The 19387-nt window shown below is 31.9% G+C and overlaps 1 protein-coding gene across 1 annotated transcript; it reads left to right on the plus strand.

The window, feature by feature from the left end:
* Nucleotides 1–1548: 1548 nt before the first annotated feature.
* LOC11431353 (protein CLT2, chloroplastic) lies at nt 1549–9060 on the plus strand. The gene is made up of 10 exons (XM_003602816.4): nt 1549–1956; nt 2143–2288; nt 2908–2945; nt 4112–4227; nt 5981–6080; nt 6164–6199; nt 6329–6379; nt 7492–7615; nt 8371–8496; nt 8604–9060. The coding sequence occupies exons 1-10, from the start codon at nt 1586–1588 to the stop codon at nt 8762–8764; spliced, it is 1269 nt and encodes a 422-aa protein (XP_003602864.2). The 5' UTR covers nt 1549–1585; the 3' UTR covers nt 8765–9060.
* The last annotated feature ends 10327 nt before the right edge of the window (nt 9061–19387 follow it).

Consider the following 19387-nt stretch of genomic DNA (forward strand, 5'->3'; position numbering starts at 1 on the left):
GATAATGCAAGGTATGATGTTCAAACCCTGACCACCACATTTTTTTTTTAAGGAATAAAAAAAAAGATGTTTAACTAGTGTTTTAAATTACATGCATATAAATTATGAATTTTAAATTTGATTTCATAGGTGCACACTTGAGTGTGCGTCAATACTCTCTCAGATATATATTATAGATCAAATACATTGATTATTGAATTAAATAATTTTTTTAAAGGAAAAATAAATAAATTTAAAAATAATTTTTTGTATATAATTATTTATTTTTAAATTTATTTATTTTGAGGGTTCACCAGATAATTTTTGTATAAGTATTTATTTTAAATTTTTGTATATAAGTATTTAATGGTCCACCGGTGGATTATGGTAGATCTAGACCATTAATCTTATATGACCCTCAAAGTATTTAATTTAAATTTAATTTACATGAGTATGGATTGTGGTTGAAAGAGTTACTCCCTCCGTCTTAAAATATAAGAAAAAAAAATCTCATTTTCTTTGTCTCAAAATATAAGCAAAAAAGATCAACTTTTATGCTATTTTTATGTTTTTTCAAACAAATCATCTTTTCCAATGTAAAATTAAATTCAAGTTGCATTTAATTTGTTCTCATTTTTATCTTCTCCATAATTTTTAACCAATGAGAATTATTTTTACATCTTTCCATGAAACTTATTCTAAAGAGAACACAAAAAATTATACATCAAATCACTAAGTGTTAGTTTTCAGTGGATTCTAGGGTGAACCATCAAACAAATGGTTCACCGGTGGACCATTTAATTTTTACCATCAGATAAGATTAATGGTCTAGATCTACCATAATTAAAAAATAGAATATTTACAATTGCCCACATAGAATCCTGTCATACCTCACCTTCTTCATTCACTCTAGTGCCTTTTTCTATTAACGCGAACCATTGGTTTAAACTCATGTTTTATTTTGAAAGAATTAAAACTCATGTTCTATGTTTTTACTAATTTGGTTTGAATTTTCTTCAAATGCTTATATAAATAATCAGAATGAGTGTTAATCAAGAAAAGCTGAAATCCCATTGATTTAAATGTTCTTCCTGTTTTCATCTTATTCAAATATTAAGAAAATTAATCAATCATCAAAACTTAATCAAAAGGACAAGCGCTTCAAACACAGGAGTTTGAAATTGGGTATTATATTTGCCTTAAAAGAGGGAGAAAGAGCAGTTAGTTATGATTGAAATTAACAAAAGAGGGGAAATTAATGATTGAAACACCAGTTAATTATGGTAGTGGTGGTGGTGTTGGTGACGGTACGAGCCATCATCGTGTGATGAGGATGCATGTGGTAGTTATGATGAGACTCAAAACAAGGGAGAAGGAGAGGACAAGATTGTGTGTGGTCAATTGTAAATAATTTTATTTTAAAATTTTAATGGATCTAAACCATTGATCTCATCTGATGATAAATATTAAATGAACCATCGATGAACCACTTGTTTGATGGTTCATCCTAAAATTCACCGTTAATTTTTTTAATAAATGTAAATTAGTGTTTTTTGCTTATAAATTAGGATCGAGGGAGGAGAAAGCAAGAGCTAGTGTGTGAGCTATGGCAGTTCATTCAACCTTCTTATTCAATTCTTCTTCATTGACATTCTCTTTTCACTCTCATTTCAATTTTCACAATCTCAAACTCAAAAACAAAACTTTTAACCTAAATTCAAATTCAATGTCTTCTTCACTTCCTATAAAATCACCATTCCATTTACCTTCTTCCAATCTCAAACATCGAACCGTTTTCAAATTCCAATCTTCATCTTCTTCCTCTTCTTCCGATTGGTCCACTGCAACTAAAAAAACTGTTTTATTAACCTCCGCTACTACAGTTTCTTTAGCTGTTGCTAATCGCGTTCTTTATAAATTAGCTCTTGTTCCTATGAGTAATTACCCTTTTTTTCTCGCTCAATTAAATACTTTTGGGTAATTTTCTGCTAACTAATTTTGTTTTGTCGTTTATATTTTATTAATTAATTTTATTTTTTTGGTGGTGGCCGGGGTTTGAACCCGGACACCTATATGTTATGCATTGTCCACTAAGCTCACGAGGACAGTTTATTTATTTTTTTGTTCTAAAATGATGATTTTTTAATTGTTTTTGTGGTTTAGGTATGTTGTTATATACTTTAGCATTTTGTACATACGATACCGGTTAGGAATTGTTACAAATGAGATGCTTGCGATTCCAAAATGGCGGTTTTTTGTTATTGGGTTTTTGGAAGCTTTGGGATTGGTTTCTGGAATGTCTGCTGGAGGTACTGTTTCTGTTTCTGATTCAGCTAGATTGTAATTTTCTGTTTTTTTTTTTTTTTTTTTATTGTTTGTGTTCGTATTGAGTTTGTTTATTCAAGTGAGGGGAGCAAAAATAAAAGTAATTTGAGGCACGGTGTTTGAATTAACTTATTTGAGCTTATCTGCTATGCGTGTTTGAATTGATTTATTTGAGGTTATCTGCTGGGGCGTGTGTAAATTGACTTATTTGAACTTATATACCGGCACAAACGCTTGTGAGACTGTTTGAGAGAACTTAAAGAAACATGTTATGATATGCCTAAAAGCTCTTGAACCCACCACCATAAGTTTTTTTTTGGGGGAATGATAGAATTTAGGATTGGGAACGATGAGATAAGTTTGAGAAGTTTCTAGTCAGTTTGCTTAGCTGGTGTTACTGGCGTTCAGTTACTAATAAATTCATTAATGGTTACATTGCATGTCTGTTAATTTGTACAGAGGCTATAATACAGTTGTAATCAGCAGATTATAGTTTAATAACAGATAATTCACTTTTTCAGTTTTAGTCTTCTAGAAAATATCTCCTCACTTTTCTCTCACTCTCTAGATTCAATAAAACTGAACGTTGGTTACCTTCTGCAGCAATACTTCCTGGACCAGTCATACCCATACTGAATCAGGTATCTTAAATATTGAGTGGACCTTGTTGTCTTGTCGGATGACAAGAAATAACATTTGTCTCTATTTTGGATAATAAGTATCTGCCCTTTATTTTATACATCTTTCAAGTTTAATTTATTTTACGATCCTCTTTTGTCATACCTTTGGCAAGGTCTTATTCAAGAAACCTACCTTTCATTTGAGAACTTAACTAGAAATGTTGTGGCCTTGATTGGGTTTAGTTTAGTTAATGATATCTGACCTGATGGTCTTTGTAGATCTGATAGTTTTGGTGTTTATTACACCTTCATCCCATATCAAGGGTCACATTAACGAAAGAAAAAGGTCCCAAAATAAGTGTCGTTTTATGTTTTCAATGTAACATCAATTATTTAATTCTAATTCACATGAAATTAATATAATGGGCATCACTCTCAAGTTTATTATACTCCACTGTGCATTTACGATAATTATGTAAAATTGTTACATTCTTTAATTATATACAACTTTTCTTAACTTGTGTGAAAAAACCCTAAAGTGGCACTTAATATGGGGAGGGGGTAACTTGTAGCATCATAGAAACTGAGATTTCTTCGTACTGCTAACTATAGGTGTTATTAAACCTAATTTTCTCCTTTTATCTTTCCAAAGTACTGACTGACACAACCACTACTGTCATCCAACATATTTCTTCAAGGACAATGTAATCCGTTTTTTTTTCCTCTCACATGTTGACTCTGTTCTGTGTCTCATTTTGGAGGCATCATAGGTAATCCATTTCATTGGCATATTTATAATAGGTTAGTAGCAAGTAGCATCACTCAAAGTATAGGAGGTTTGTTATTTAAAATCATATTTGATATGTATTGACATCATGTTGACATATTCCCATTATTAGCCTATTCTATTATTTCAAACCAGAATGGAAGAACATGAAAGAATATTGCCGCAAAATCTGTGTTGAGAATGTTTATTAACTAACCGGGATTGTTATGGTATAGTAGAGAGATGGTACTCTAAATCATAGGTCTTCTAAATCATGTGGGGGCCATTCTCTATTCAGTTGGATACATTTCCAATCTGTTAGCACTTCTCTGGTGATTTTGGTGATTTTGTTAGCCAGTATATTAGTTATTTTAATGTGCAACATAAATTCTCTAAACATTGTAAATTCTTTATATTGCAGACTTTTTTAGTTTGGCAGTTGATGTTTTCCGCTCTTATCCTGAGGAGAAGGTACTCAATTAACCAAATTGTTGGGTGTTTACTAGTAGCTGCTGGTGTGGTGATTGCTATCTCAAGGTAGTTTAACTTTCTTATCTGGAGAAATACAATAATCACTATCACTAATATTTAATTTCCCGTGCTGAGTTTCCTAATAAATTTTGACTACCTATGTGTGAATTGCTTACTTTCTTTTGGGTATAAAGGTTTTTTTTCCCTTAATATTAAGGTCACACGAGCATTTGCAGTGAATGAGCTTTTGTGAGTGGTATAGATTTGAAAATATCAGTCTCTGGTCTCCCTTTCCAATTAAAAGGAGAGAGTAAACTTATTCAGTCCCACAAAGATCCGTGTGATTTGGTCTTTCAAAAGAAGATTGACATCATTATAGCTCTCTGCAATAAAAAGTGTCAAAATTGTCCATATGTGCACGGATGATAAGAACAACATTGATTGAGTTTCCAGTTTAGGTGGCTACATTGATATCACTTTCTATGATTAAAAGACTAAATTCACAAGGTCTGCTCTGTACCTTTTTCTTTTCGTCTAACATATTGAAGTTGTGTTCTCCTTCTCCTTTTCTCCTGTGTTTTAGAAGGTAAATAATTTTGAGAAAATTACCATAAAAATGTTGTTTGCGAAAATATTTTCAACTTAGGAATAATCAACCACTTAACTGGTTAATCATCTTCATAGAAGAGCGACCACTCATTGAATTGATCAACCATTCGAGTGGTTAATTATTTCAAAAAGGGAAACCTGGTGCTATGATCTCCCAATGTAGAGGGTTTCAAGAAAGGGTTAGATCAATTGTAGATCTATTGTAGGCAGTCCTACCTTGTGTTTGCAACTTGAACCCATGGCTTTCCATAAGACATTGTGCCAAAGTTTATATTTTGAGTGGCTATTTATCCCAAATTTGTAAATAGTTTTAGCAAGAATTCATTTCTTGTAATATTTCTTGCAAAATTTGTTCAACGCATAATAATAGTTCATTTTTGGGAAACATGTCGATAAACTGTTTGCGACAGCCCATGTTGCTAACTACTTCTAGTATTCTAGTATTCTAGTAGTGCTGGTCGTGCCTTTTCATTTGGTAGGGATGCAAATATCATGCCGTTAGTGCCTAGACTCTAGATTGACAAGCAATTATGGTTTCACGTTGTTGGAGTCATAATAACAACCAAGTAATATGGAAACGAATCTTAAGAGATAATCTAAGATATTTTAAGATACTCTAATAAAGGGCAACCCGGTGCACTAAAGCTCCAGCATTCGCAGGGTCCGGGAAGGGGTCCCACCATTTTTGGTGTATTGTACGCAGCCTTACCCTGTTTTTTACACAAGAGGCTGTTTTTAAGATACTCTAATATTATGAACTAATCAGTGGAGATTAAAAAAGATGATCAAATATTATCAAAGATATTACAAGATGTTTTCTTATGACACTCCGTTGAAGCTAAAGTTTTTCAGCCGTTAGTTTGTTACAAATATATCATTTGAAAGAGAAAATATGACACCTAATATAACCAGAAGCAAAAAGATATCACCCTTAAAGTTCGCGTCGAAAAACAAACCACCGATCAACCAACTAGTGAAATCACTGGTGACTCTCATGAACAACATAAAAACCAAAGTGAATAAGCTAGCGCCAACAGTAGCCGAGATACTATCCTAAGAGATAACCTAAGATACTCCAAAATTAGAAACTAATCCTAGAAGATAAACAAAGATACTTTAATATCATCAAAGATACCGAGACATTTTTATACATTGTGACATACATTAAATGAAGTGGGCCTATCTGATAATTTGTTTCCCATAATTGCAGTGGCTCTAATGCAGGTCAAATGCTCTCTAAAGTTGATTTCGTGTGGCCAGCATTGATGATAGTTTCTTGTGCCTTTCAAGCCGGTGCTTCAATAATCAAGGTTAGTTCATACATAGATGTTTATTTTAGTTAAACATTGTTTGTTACGGAACAATATAATTAATGCATTTTTATGAACGGCAGGAATTTGTTTTTCTTGATTCTTCCACTCGATTAAAGGTATGCTTTCTTTTACTCTTTTTTGGTGGAAGGGGGTTTTAGGTCACTTGCTCAAATGTGGGCTAAAGTTTCCGTTGGCATCTTTTTCTTGGACATGATTTGAAGTACATTATCTTTTTTCGTGTGCAGCAAAAGTCGTTGGATATATTTGTGGTCAATTCTTTTGGATCTGGATTTCAGGTATGGCTTGCTGTAATAACGTGAATTGCAAATGGTTTAAAGATGATGATTGTTGCAATATATATTACAAAGTACCGAGCCCATCTTTCAAAAAATTTAAATGACGTAATAATACCAAAATAATTTTTTAGTTTATATTTTGTATTGCTGATATCTTAGTAGCCACTTTATCTTGTGAGTTCAAATTATATGTATGCTCTCTATCCTTTAAGATAATCTCAAAATGCATTACTTTTGTTTGTCCAGTTACAAATAGCAAATGCTTACCATATATACCTGGCCTAAAAGATATGTATCCAGTCAATATTTTATATCACAGTGTCACATATTAGCTAAATATGTATTTCCCTCTTTTCCCATCCAAACCCTATAAATTTAGGTAACTGAGCGTGGCGAAAAGTTATCTGAAATTTGTCTCTGTATCCCAGTGGGAGAAATTATACTGATAATTGTTGATATCTGAATTTACTATTGACTTATGGATCGCATCGTAAAAACATTAAATATGCCTTCCATAAAAAAATTTCAAGCTTACATTCCCATTGCTAACATGGCACAATCGGTTACCATCAAGTTGCAATTGTTTGCTTCCGTATAGAATGGAATAGAATAGACTTGGATGAACAAGTCCTTTATGTCTATTCATCTAATGTCTAATTCTGGGACTCCACTTTGCTTGCCTTTTTCTTCTATTTTCCTGACATTGGGCCTATGGACTCTGGCCAAAACGTAGAATTGATCTTGATAGACTGCTTTGATTTAGTACTGCATTTTTCTTATGCAAAAGCTTTAGAAGTGGGTTTTTTCTTCTTTTTAATGGTAGCACAACATTGACTCAAGTCCAGACTTCAGAGTAGACTACTTTCACTTATGGGCATTTTAAAAAATACTAGCAATGGTCTTTAGTAATTGAATAAAACGTATGCAGGTCGTAGTAAATCATGTGGGTCTCATTTGCTTTTTGGTTGGAGCCACATGAATTTAACTAAACTATAAAAAACGTTTTAATTTCCTCTTGACATTGAGTTTATTATTTTGGCTATGTATATTTTATGTATATTAAATTAAAATTGTGAGGCATATTTATGGTTGGCTTTTGATGTGTATTGTAGGCTCTTTTCGTGCTTCTCTTTCTACCTTTAATCTCTAACTTGAAAGGAATACCGTTTGTTCAACTACCTTCATATCTTAAAAGTGGTGCTGGTTGCTTTCTAAACATTGGAGCTGGTAAAACAGGTAAGCTCTAATATATACATAGAAATGCAATGCCACATCTCCTACTTGTTTTTCTGTTATTGTCTACATTTCATTTTAATTCTTTTGCTCTTACATCACAATACTAACGGATTAGTTATTATGAGCAAATGATTATTTTCTTGATTGCCTTAACGTGTTACAAATTACAATCCAATTGCAAGATATTGGACATGATTCCCACAGCAGAAGTATATGATCATGGACCCACCTACCACAGTAGCAAGCTTTAGCAGTGTGATTCTCATAAGGCTTATATCAATTAGTATGGGAGCCTTCCACCATGTCCCTCCATTGCAAACAGGTTTTGCATGTGGTGACACTGGCCACTGAGCATGGCAGAACTTTAGGATGCTATTACGTATCGGGGCTTGTGTCCTGTGTCAGAAGTATAGGAGAGTGATTGTTTATATGTTCCTGGGATTTTTTAAGACATTGCTATGTGTTATGATTCACTCAAGGTTCATATCACAATGCTATACCTTATCTAAAGTACTAGGAAGAATATATCCCTTAGTCCTTGGATGAGAAGCCAGCCAAACATAAAAATGGGTGTACAATCCAAATAGGATATTAAATAGAAATTCTCATAATTGTGAGATTTGCTATCTAATCTTTCTCCATTTTTTTGTGAAAAGTTTCAACATTAACTGTCACACAATAATCCAATTATTAATTAGCTCTTCTTCCCCATAATAATTTTGAACCTGTCAAAAACATTCATTTCTATGTCTCAGGTTGTGAAGGTGCTCCCTTGCTTCCGCTGCTCTACGTAGTTACCAATTTGGCATTCAACATCTCCCTGCTTAATGTACTAAAAAGTTCTTCTGCAGTTGTTGCTTCTCTCATGTTAATGTTGTCAGGTTCTCTCTCTCTCTCTCTCTCTCTCTCTCTCTCTCCCTCTTGAATTATGCGATAATCATATATTTTTGTGATCTTTTTAGCTAATGCGTGCTTATGGTGTTTGCAGTGCCAATTTCTGTTTATGTTCTTTCCCTTCCATTACCGTATCTTCCCGAGGGAGGAACAACATTGAGCCCATTCTTTCTACTTGGTTGTGCAATTCTGGTATGTGGGCTTTATACATACAACACTACCCGACCTGCAAGGAATAGTTCAGAAGTTGACTGAACAGATCTATCTGTGTAACCAATGATGAGGAGCTTGGCAGTTGGTGCTCTAACCACGGCGAAATGTATTTTCCTGCTTCCAAATTATACATATTTTGTATTATGATTATTATTTAGGGGGCGAAATCAATTTTGTTTCCACGGTGAAATGAATTTTCTCCTCATTTTGCCATTAGATCTTTGAAAATATTATACTTCAGATTGTACATGTATTTTTGCTTGTTGTAGAAGCATATTTCCCCATACAAATAATGACGAATGTTATTGGCTGAAACGCAGCAGCTATTTTTTTCTTTATGCAAGTTTGCAACCTAATTTGTTAGTTTCGTAAGGTATCCACATAATACTTGAATGGATTAAATACTTTTTTTTGTGGCAAAATTCGATGTTGGTCACAAAATTTTATTCAATTCAGTTCATACAGAAACAGAAAATGAGTTAAATGTTATCAGTCCCTGTGAATAGTGAAGTGTTTATGTTTGCCCCTAATTTTAAAATGAATATCTTTGGTCCCCTTGTTGTGTTGTTTGCTCACCTCAATTCCATTAAGTTATATGTCTTCTTTTTTGTGGTGTAAGTTATATGTTTGAGAAGCTTACAACTGACCTACCATGTGTGCAAATTAACACAAATGGTATTTGCCATGGCTTACTCTCTCCAAATCACCATGTGAATAGTCACTCTCTCCAGCCCCTCTAACGATCCAAACCTTGATATAACTCAAACCACCATCTCTCACTTTCTTAACACAGCATTGTCAACCACAACTGAAATTGTCTGGCCAATCCACTGCAAATATGTGATTTCAACTTCATCTTACAAAATAGGGAAAATGTTCAAGAAATTCATCTCTCCCTTTCCTATCTTCTCTTTTTCCTTCTTCCCAATTCTCTCTTGCATTCTATTTTTCACTTGCTGCTACAAATTTTTTTTTTCTTCTTTTTATTCTGCTCCCCTCTTTCTACTTGTTACTGCTCTTGTTATTTTGTGCACTCTGATTCCAAGTTTTTTCTTTCAATATTTATAGTTTGCTGCGTTTTCGATCTTTGCTTGTGTAGCATCAAAGGCTGTCAAGATGATTGTGGTTGAAGGGGTCAGCAAAGCAGAGAACCTATTACAAGGAATAGGTGGCGGCAACATTTTCAAGGAAGAGAGAGTGAAATTGGATAGGTATCATAGGTTACATGAACAAGAATTTCGACTAGTTGAAACAAGATCGTGTACTTTGAAAATTTATATTAAAAACAATAAAAGCATAAAAAAATAATGACATCATTATTATTAAAAAATAGAAATTAGAAATTTATATTGTTATATGCTAAAAAAAATTAAAGATGACTCATGAGTTTCGGGGTTACGTAAGTTTTCAGTGTGTATAAAATCACGTAGTGCTCTCAAACTATGTGTAGCATACATAAACTCAGTTTTCGTATTTTCTGTATGCATTCTGAATTTATATAGCATACGTAAATTGAGTTTACGTACAATGTATGCATAAATTGAGTTTACATATTATTTCTACGTTGCATGCGTAAACTGAGTTTATGCCTAATTAAACTCGATTTAGGCATGTATAAGTAAATCTAATTCACTTAGTTACATGAATTTAGTTTATGTACTCTGTACACTAAGTTTAAGTATTTTTTTTAAAATCTGAATTTTAATACATACGTAAAAGTAAACAAAACGAACGTGAAAATAATCAGGAAAAAAAAATGAAACTACAAGGAAAAAATGAGAACTCATAAAATCATTATTGAAAAAGCATAAATTCACTTGAAACAGTAACATGAATTTTAATATGCTTCACAGATCATCCCACCTAAACAGGTTAGGATTCGTTGACAGCAGATATCAAATTTAAGATAGTTACATTCGATAACTCTTCGTAAAAGATATGTATACAAAACTTCAAACACTTTTAATAACAAAAATACTTACACATGTAATAAATAATCCATATTCAGGAAGCTAATTGTTGTTGTTCCTATATTTCAGTGTTAACTTGATTGTTGTCGGGTAGAGCATGGGCAATTGAATGTTAGCGTTAGGCTTATGGATAGACAGGAGAGACTCCTATGCCAAGGTTTGTTAACATGTTGAATTTCTTTGATTTTTTATTTTTATTTTTATGGTAGTTTGTTCCATGTGAATGAATAATATCTTTTACGCAATTTGTTTGTTTAACCAAATGTGACTCAGAGAGACCTTTAAGGAATCAATGTCGAACAAGAGATCACCAATATTAAAATAAGGAAATAACAACACGGTTCACAGATAGCAAAACTTTGTGATTTTTTTCTTCTCTCGATATCCAACTTATTCCTTTTACTTTGCTACCATTTAGTTCCTCTTTGATATTGATAAAATATGACTTGTATAAAAGCATCCACTTCAATAACACTAACATGATTTAATTTTGAGTTACACGTCATATTGAAGTGCATCATTTTATACAATTTAATACAAGTCATATTTCATCAATATCAAAGAGGAAGTAAAAGGTAATAAAGTAAAAGGAATAAGTTGAATGCTGAGAGAAGAACACAAAGTTTTGCTATATGTAAGCTATGTTGTTGTTTCCTTATTTTAACATTGGTCCTTGAGGTCTCTCTGAATTTGAGATTCGATTTAACGAACAGATTGGTAAAGGTTGCTATTCATTCACATTGAACAAATTATCATTAAAAATGTGTTGCATAAAATTGAAAAGGAAAAAATATATTTATTTATGGTGTATTTAAAATGATGGAAATGTAACAAAAAAAAATGATGGAAACGGGGATTCTAGGGGTTTTGTTTATCTTAATAGTCCATAATAGGTTCCATGCTCTAGTTATGTTTCTTTGAGTCTTACTCCTTCAAAAATATTCAATCTTTGTTTTTGGTCTCTCTTTTTATGTAAATTCATATTTTTGAATAAAATTTTACAGAAAAGTTTATAATATTATAAGAATCTCTCCCAAAAATATTTAGAATCTTTTAACAAAACATGAATTAAATATGATTTTTTATATTTTAGTGATTAAAAATTCATATTTAATTTATGTTTTGTTAAAAAAAATCTATTATTATTTTTGGATAGTTTTTACAATATTCTACACATTTTTGCACAATTTCATTAAAAATACATGAGTTGCCTTTAAATAGGGAGCAAAAGTTATAATTGAAAATTTTATACGGACTAAAAGTCGAACGGAAATTTTAGAGAAATTAAAACAAAAAGTTGATATATTTATTTGGACTAAAAACTAATATGTATTGGATGCTAAGTTTGGAGCAAAATCTTATTTGACATAACAAAAGCAATCTTCAGAAAAAATGAAAATGGAAAGTGTTAATTCAATTTATAGTGATTTTGGCATAGTTTTCTCAATTGAGCAATTTTGGCTTCTCTAGTTTCAATATGTTATTTTTATTGCAACATGTTTCGTTTCTACCGGTTAGAGTGGATATTTTAAAAAAATATACTATATATTATAAAAATGTATTTACAAAACAACAACAAAAAGAAAACGAGAAATGTCCAACATTTTTCCAAGTCGGTGAAGGCCCTTAGCTATGTTAACCTCAATGTGTGCACCGTTATAATCCTTCAAGATAACTATGAATTGCTCCAAGATTCATCTTGTCTATTACAAATGGCATTCACATGAATTTTCACCAATGGCAATTTTACTTGGACTTGCTTTGATATAGATGACAAATACATCAAATTGGGCATAATTAGCAACTTTCACAGTATGATGGAAGCATTTCTTGATGTTTCCCCCCGTTGAAATTGAATTTATTGACAATATTCTCAAACTCCTTCAAGATTACAAATTTGATGATTACAGCGAATTATATATATCAATTGTGTAGACGAAGTTTTAATTTTTATTATGGTTTATATGAGTTTTAGGTATCACATGTTGTTTTCATCTACGTACAATTGCCATTTCAGAAATCTATTCTAAATTATCCTTAATATCACAATTTACATCATCTAAAGTTCATTTTTCCATGTTTTAACTCAAATCTTTTGGTCCATGTGATTGAGAAATGACACATGATTCAGGTTCTCATAATTCAGAGCAACAAGTTTTGTTGAATTTTCAATTTATTTCAGAAAATCTTTGGCATGTTTATATATACATGTTTTGATTTGTACATAAATAAATTTGAGTCATGGCGCTGGTAGGATGAACCACCACCATTGAGGACATGGCATGTGAAGTCAACAACAATTTTCGAATGTCTCAAATTCCACTTGACCTTTGTTTACATAGAAGGATATCAAAGACTTGAAGATGAGTTGATATTTGCTGAATATATTTTGTGGAACATGCAAGTTTGGAAGACAATGCTTATTTTTGTTGATATTTCAATGGACAAAATGGGCAATGACTGTTCTTTTAAAAGATTATCTAACATGATAAGGGGCTCTATCAAGTGTCAACTTAAATTTAACCATGATGTATCTTCTTAAATTCAGCGAAGGTTTTCACTTTAAGAAGAAACAATCGGAATAAATTTAAGTTGACGCGTCTCTTTGGTGTGTTAGTTAATCTTTTAAGATAATGGTTCTTGTCCATTTTGTCCATTGAATTATCAACAAAAATAAGCATTGTCTTCTTCAAAACAAGTATGCTCCCCAAAATATATTCGGCAAATGACACATCATCTTCAAGTTCTTGATATCCTTCTATGTGAACATAGGTCAAGTGGGATTTGAGACATTCGAAAACGGTTGTTGACTCTAACTGTCATGTTCTTGATGGTGGCGGTTCCTACTACCAATAAAACAAGGGACGCCATGCCATGACTCAAATTCTTTTTAAGAAGAAACCATGACTCAAATATACATACGCGCGCACACACACATGTATATCTAAACAGACTAAAGATTGTTTGAATTAAACTTGAAAAGTTAACAAACCCTATTGCTCAGAATTATGAGAACTTGAAACATATGACATTTCTCAAACACATGGACTAGAAGATTCGAGTTGAAACATAAAAGAATGAACTTCATACGATGTAAATCATGAAATTCATTATAATTTAGAAAAAGGTCATGATGTGGCCACCACACGTACATGAAAACAACATGTGATGTCGAAATATTAGTACAAAGCTACATCACAAATGCATATAAATCATAAAATGAAAACTTCATCTTTGTTGTTTTCATTACATGATGTTTTCATCTACGTGCAGTTGCCACTTCAAGAACCTATTCTAAATTATCCTTAATATCACAATTTATATCATCTAAAGTTCATTTTTCAATGTTTTAACTCAAATATTTTGGTCCATGTGCTTGAGAAATGACACATGATTCAAATTCTCATAATTCAAAGCAACAAGTTTTGTTGAATTTTCAATTTATTTCAGAAAATCTTTGGTATGTTTATATATACATGTTTCGATTTGTACAAAAATATATTTGAGTCATGGCATGATGTCGGATGAACCACCACCATTGGGGACATGACATGTGAAGTCAACAACAATTTTTGAATGTCTCAAATCCCACTTGACCTATGTTTACATAGAAGGATATCAAAGACTTGAAGATGAAATGATATTTGCTGAATATATTTTGTGGAACATGCAAGTTTGGAAGACAATGCTTATTTTTGTTGATATTTCAATGGACAAAATGGACAATGATTGTTCTCTTCAAAGATTATCTAACATGCTAAGGGGCTCTATCAAGTGTCAACTTAAATTTAACCCTGATGTATCTTCTTAAATTTACAGCGAAGGTTTTCACTTTAAGAAGAAACAATCAGAATAATTTTAAGTTGACATAGCTCCTTGGTGTGTTAGTTAATCTTTTTAGAGAATGGTTCTTGTCCATTTTGTTCATCGAATTATCAACAAAAATAAGCATTGTCTTCTTCAAAACAAGTATGCTCCGCAAAATATATTCGGCAAATGACACCTCATCTTCAAGTTCTTGATATCCTTCTATGTGAACATAGTTCAAGTGGGATTTGAGACATTTGAAAACAGTTGTTGACTCTAACTGCCATGTTCTTGATGGTGGCGGTTCCTGTAACACCCCATTTTCGCAACGTAAAAATTTCATAAATATCTATCAGAGTAAACAGCATATCACGGAATGTTACACTTCTAAAATATAATTAATGAGATAATTAACTAATTATCTTTCCCAAAAATCAGCAACATATTAATTTAAACTTTGCAGCGGATTAAATTCATTAACATAGATAAGTCTTTGGCACGCAGGCCTTATTAAATCAATACGTAAAGGAATAGAAAATAGTCACAAAGATCTCATCCCACGTATCAGAGCACCTAAAAGACACAGTGAGGGATAGCCACTCACAACGGCAAACACAGCGACCTACTCTCGTTCACCTGCAAGTTACTCATACGAAGAGCAACATTTCCAAGCAGAATGTGTGAGATTTCACAAACAATAATATTAAACATATAATTCAACAATTATATTTAACAACATTAAAAACTAATCATAGATGGTAATATAATCATATAGTACTGTATTAACAATTTAAATCAATTTCGATTCATCATTAATTCCCTATCATGTTTTGTACATCAACATTTAGCACATAATATTCAAATTATAACCAACATAAATCATCACATCAATAAATATCAACTTTGTCATACAACATAATCGTCATTTCATAATTACATAACAACACAACTTAATCATCACCTATTGATAATAAGCATATACAATATGACATAATAATCACTTATCAAATAATAATCATATATAATATAACATAATAATCATTTATCAAATATAATCAAATACAATATAACATAATATTCACTTATTAATCATAATCATATATAATATAACATAATAATCATTTATCAAATATAATCAAATACAATATAACATAATAATCATTTATCAATAATAATCATATATTCGTCATAAAACAATAACACATGTTCATCATACACAACAACACATATTCATGATTATCATCATGGTCACATTCACAAACAACATCATAATAATATCTTAAATCAACATCATGAATCATCAAATAATCTTTCATTAACAACTCAAAGTTAGAGAATGACTTAATCGACCACGACGCAACTTCAACTTAACAATGCAACTTAGACCTCTTATTCATCTTAGACCTTCTTGACAAAAATGCAACTACAACCTCTTAATCATGCATGTGGTACCAATCAAATCATATTGAGCGTAAATAGGCTCCCAGAGCATCAAGCCCTCTCCCATCTCAGATTGTGTATAAATATACATTACAGAGCATCAAGCCCTCCCCCATCTCAGATTATGAATATGCAATGGACTTAACATCCTAACAACTAAACAACTTAGACATCTCTTATGACTCCAATAATTTGGATCAACATCTTACAAATTAAACATCTCATATGACTCCAATAAATTGGGCCGACATCTTATAACTCAAACGACTTAAACCAACATTAGCATCTTAATGATATTAATATATCACATCAGCAAGGCAACAACATCATATAATTGCAACAAGTCAACATCAACAATAATCATCAAATACATTCATTACAACTTCATATCATCATCATTCACAATATGTAATATTCTCTCATTAATCATCAAGTAACCATATTCATCACAATAACAGAACATCATCATTCAATAATAAGAATCATCATATATAACAATTACAAATGCACGTCATCAACATCTCAATCATCAATCATAATTTCATGCAACATATATCCAACTATATAACATTATAAGTATCATCAAATCATCATACAACAACTTCACAGATCGTCACTAACATCAAACATATTCCTCATTACTATCCCCAGGTTCAACTCATAACAACTCGCGCGACAAAGATCGCATTTAACCTAAACCAAACATTCTATCTTACAGGAGCTCGCGAGGCGAGGGATATTACTCGCTATGGCGAGTTCAGAAAATGGCTATTCGCCTTGGCGAGTAAGCTGCTCGCCTTGGCGAACAAAGAATGGGTGCTCTCGGGAACTTTGACATTTTTCGCTCAAAAATCCATTTTTAAACCTTCCCAGGTCCAATCTCAATCTAAAAACTTACCTAATCATTATTATACATATTCAGGCACTCAAAATCATCTAAAGTTCAACTTAAGGGACAAATCGACAAAAATTATGTTGACTCACTGATCACACTCGCTATGGCGAGCTGCAGGGTAAGGCTCGCGAGGCGAGAAGAAGTTGCTCGTGAGGCGAGCGATGAAGCTCATCACTCGCTATGGCGAGGATCATCACTCGGGAGGCGAGCGATGAATGTCGGCTCGGGTAGAAGTGCAGTTTTTACGGTAATTCACCTATTCACATGGTTTAAAGCTCAAAACTAATTTTTGTAATCATTCTATGGATTATCTAAGGTCTGTAAACAGTTTCTACATCAATCTAATAATTTTTCATCAATTAATCCCAAATTTCTCACTTTAACCCTAATTCTCTAAAACCAACCCTATACTTGTTAATTACAACCGATTGAATTACAGAATTAATAGAATTGAATGCTAGTCTCACCCTTACCTTAGTTTGAAGAAAGCACAGCTCTCTAGGCTTTCCTCCCTTCTCTTGGCTTTTTCTCTCTTTTTCCAAAAACTGGTCGTACGTACAATGTTTTTCTAAAACTAGGTCTTCTCCTATTTATATCTCCTCCTATCTATTTTATCTTATTCCACTTATACCACTAAACTCTCTAAATTCACAAAACAGTCCCATCCCAATAATTATTCTAATTTCAAATCTTATTTTATTAAACAATAAAATAAGTCACTACACCTCATTCTTATAAATCATCTCAAATCACCATAAATCACTTATATATTATATAAATATAATATAACTCGCCTAAATAGCTCTTAGACTCAATTAAATAATTTGAAACGGGCGTTACAGTTCCTACTACCAATAAAACAAGGGACACCATGCCATGACCCAATTTTTTTTTTTTTATATAGAAGAATGACTCAAATATACACATGTGCGCGCGCACACACATGTATATCTAAACAAACTAAAGATTATTTGAATTAAACTTGAAAAGTTAACAAACCCTATTGCTCAGAATTATGAGAACTTGAAACATGTAACATTTCTCAAACACATGGACTAGAAGATTCGAATTGAAAGATAGAATAATGAGCTTCATACGATGTAAATCATGAAATTCATTATAATTTAGAACAGGGTCATGAATCATGATGTGGCCACTACATGTACATGAAAACAACATGTGATGTTGAAATATTAGTACAAAGCTACATACACAAATGCATATAAACCATAAAATGAAAACTTCACCTTTGATGGAGTGATGCAATATTAGATATAAATCACTATAATAATCATTTTTGTAATCAATGAGGAATTTAAGAACATATCAATAAATTCACTTTTAGCCGAGGAAAAGGAGTAAAAATCCTCTCCATTTATAACTTTTTCCAATATTTGTTGCAATTTGGAGAAAGATAAAAAAAATAAATAATGATGGTGGAATTCACTTAGTGATAGGACCCATCACTTATTTTATTTTTTTTATCTATCTCTCTCCAAATTGCAACAAATGAAAAATGTTATAAATGGAGAGGATCATAACTCGAGGAAAAGACATCAAGAAATGCTTCCATCATATGTGAAAGTAGTCAATGGTGCCAAATTTAATGCAGTTGTCATTTATATCAAAATAGGTCAAAGTGAAATTGTCCTTAGTAAAAATTCAGGCGAATGCCATTAGTGAGATTAGTGATCGTCACGATGAATCTTGGAGCAATGCAAGTAATGTTCAAGTTGAAGGATTATAATGGCGCACCATTGAGGTTAACTTAAGGTGGTTAAGGATTACAAATTCATGAATTCTTCTTATATTTACACCTTTTCCGGCTTGGTAAAATGTTGACAATTTTTTATATTATTTTTTTGTAAATACTTTTTATAATATTTTATTTAAAATATCCACTCTAACACACGTTTTAAAATATTCATTCTAACCAGTAGAAATGAAACATGTTGCATTAAAATGACACTTAAACTAATTTAAAGTCAATATTTTAATGGGGGGCTAAAAACTCTTAAAAGGGGGTAAATGTTTGTGGGAAAAATTGTTGTTTTGCTTTTTATAATACTTTTTAAAATATCCACTCTATCCGGTAGAAACAAAACATGTTACCCATAGACTAATTTAAAGTCAAAATTTTATCGGTGGGCTTAAAAATTATAACGGGGTAAAAAGTGTAATTAAATAAGCTCACCTCAGCTGTTGGTTCTACTTTGCTAATAAGTATTCTCTCCGGTCATTTTTAAAAGCAAAAAAGAAAAGAGAAAAAACACATTTTAGATTCATTTTATATCTAATGTATTTGGTCTACATATAGATCAAATACATTATGTATTCAATGAATCTAAAAAAATAATATTTTGGTTCAAAAAGTGACCGGAGGAAGTAGGTAAGGATTTGGATGATACTTTGAAATGCATAAAAACATACAAAGTTGTCAAATGGACGAATATGCATAAGAAAAAGAATATCAGAGATTCAGATTGTCTTATGTAAACATACAAAGTTGACACACAAAAGAATAAAACATACGCTAGATATAATCATATCTCT

This window comes from Medicago truncatula, chromosome 3, assembly GCF_003473485.1.
Source record: "Medicago truncatula cultivar Jemalong A17 chromosome 3, MtrunA17r5.0-ANR, whole genome shotgun sequence".
In the NCBI taxonomy this organism is placed as follows: domain Eukaryota; kingdom Viridiplantae; phylum Streptophyta; class Magnoliopsida; order Fabales; family Fabaceae; genus Medicago; species Medicago truncatula.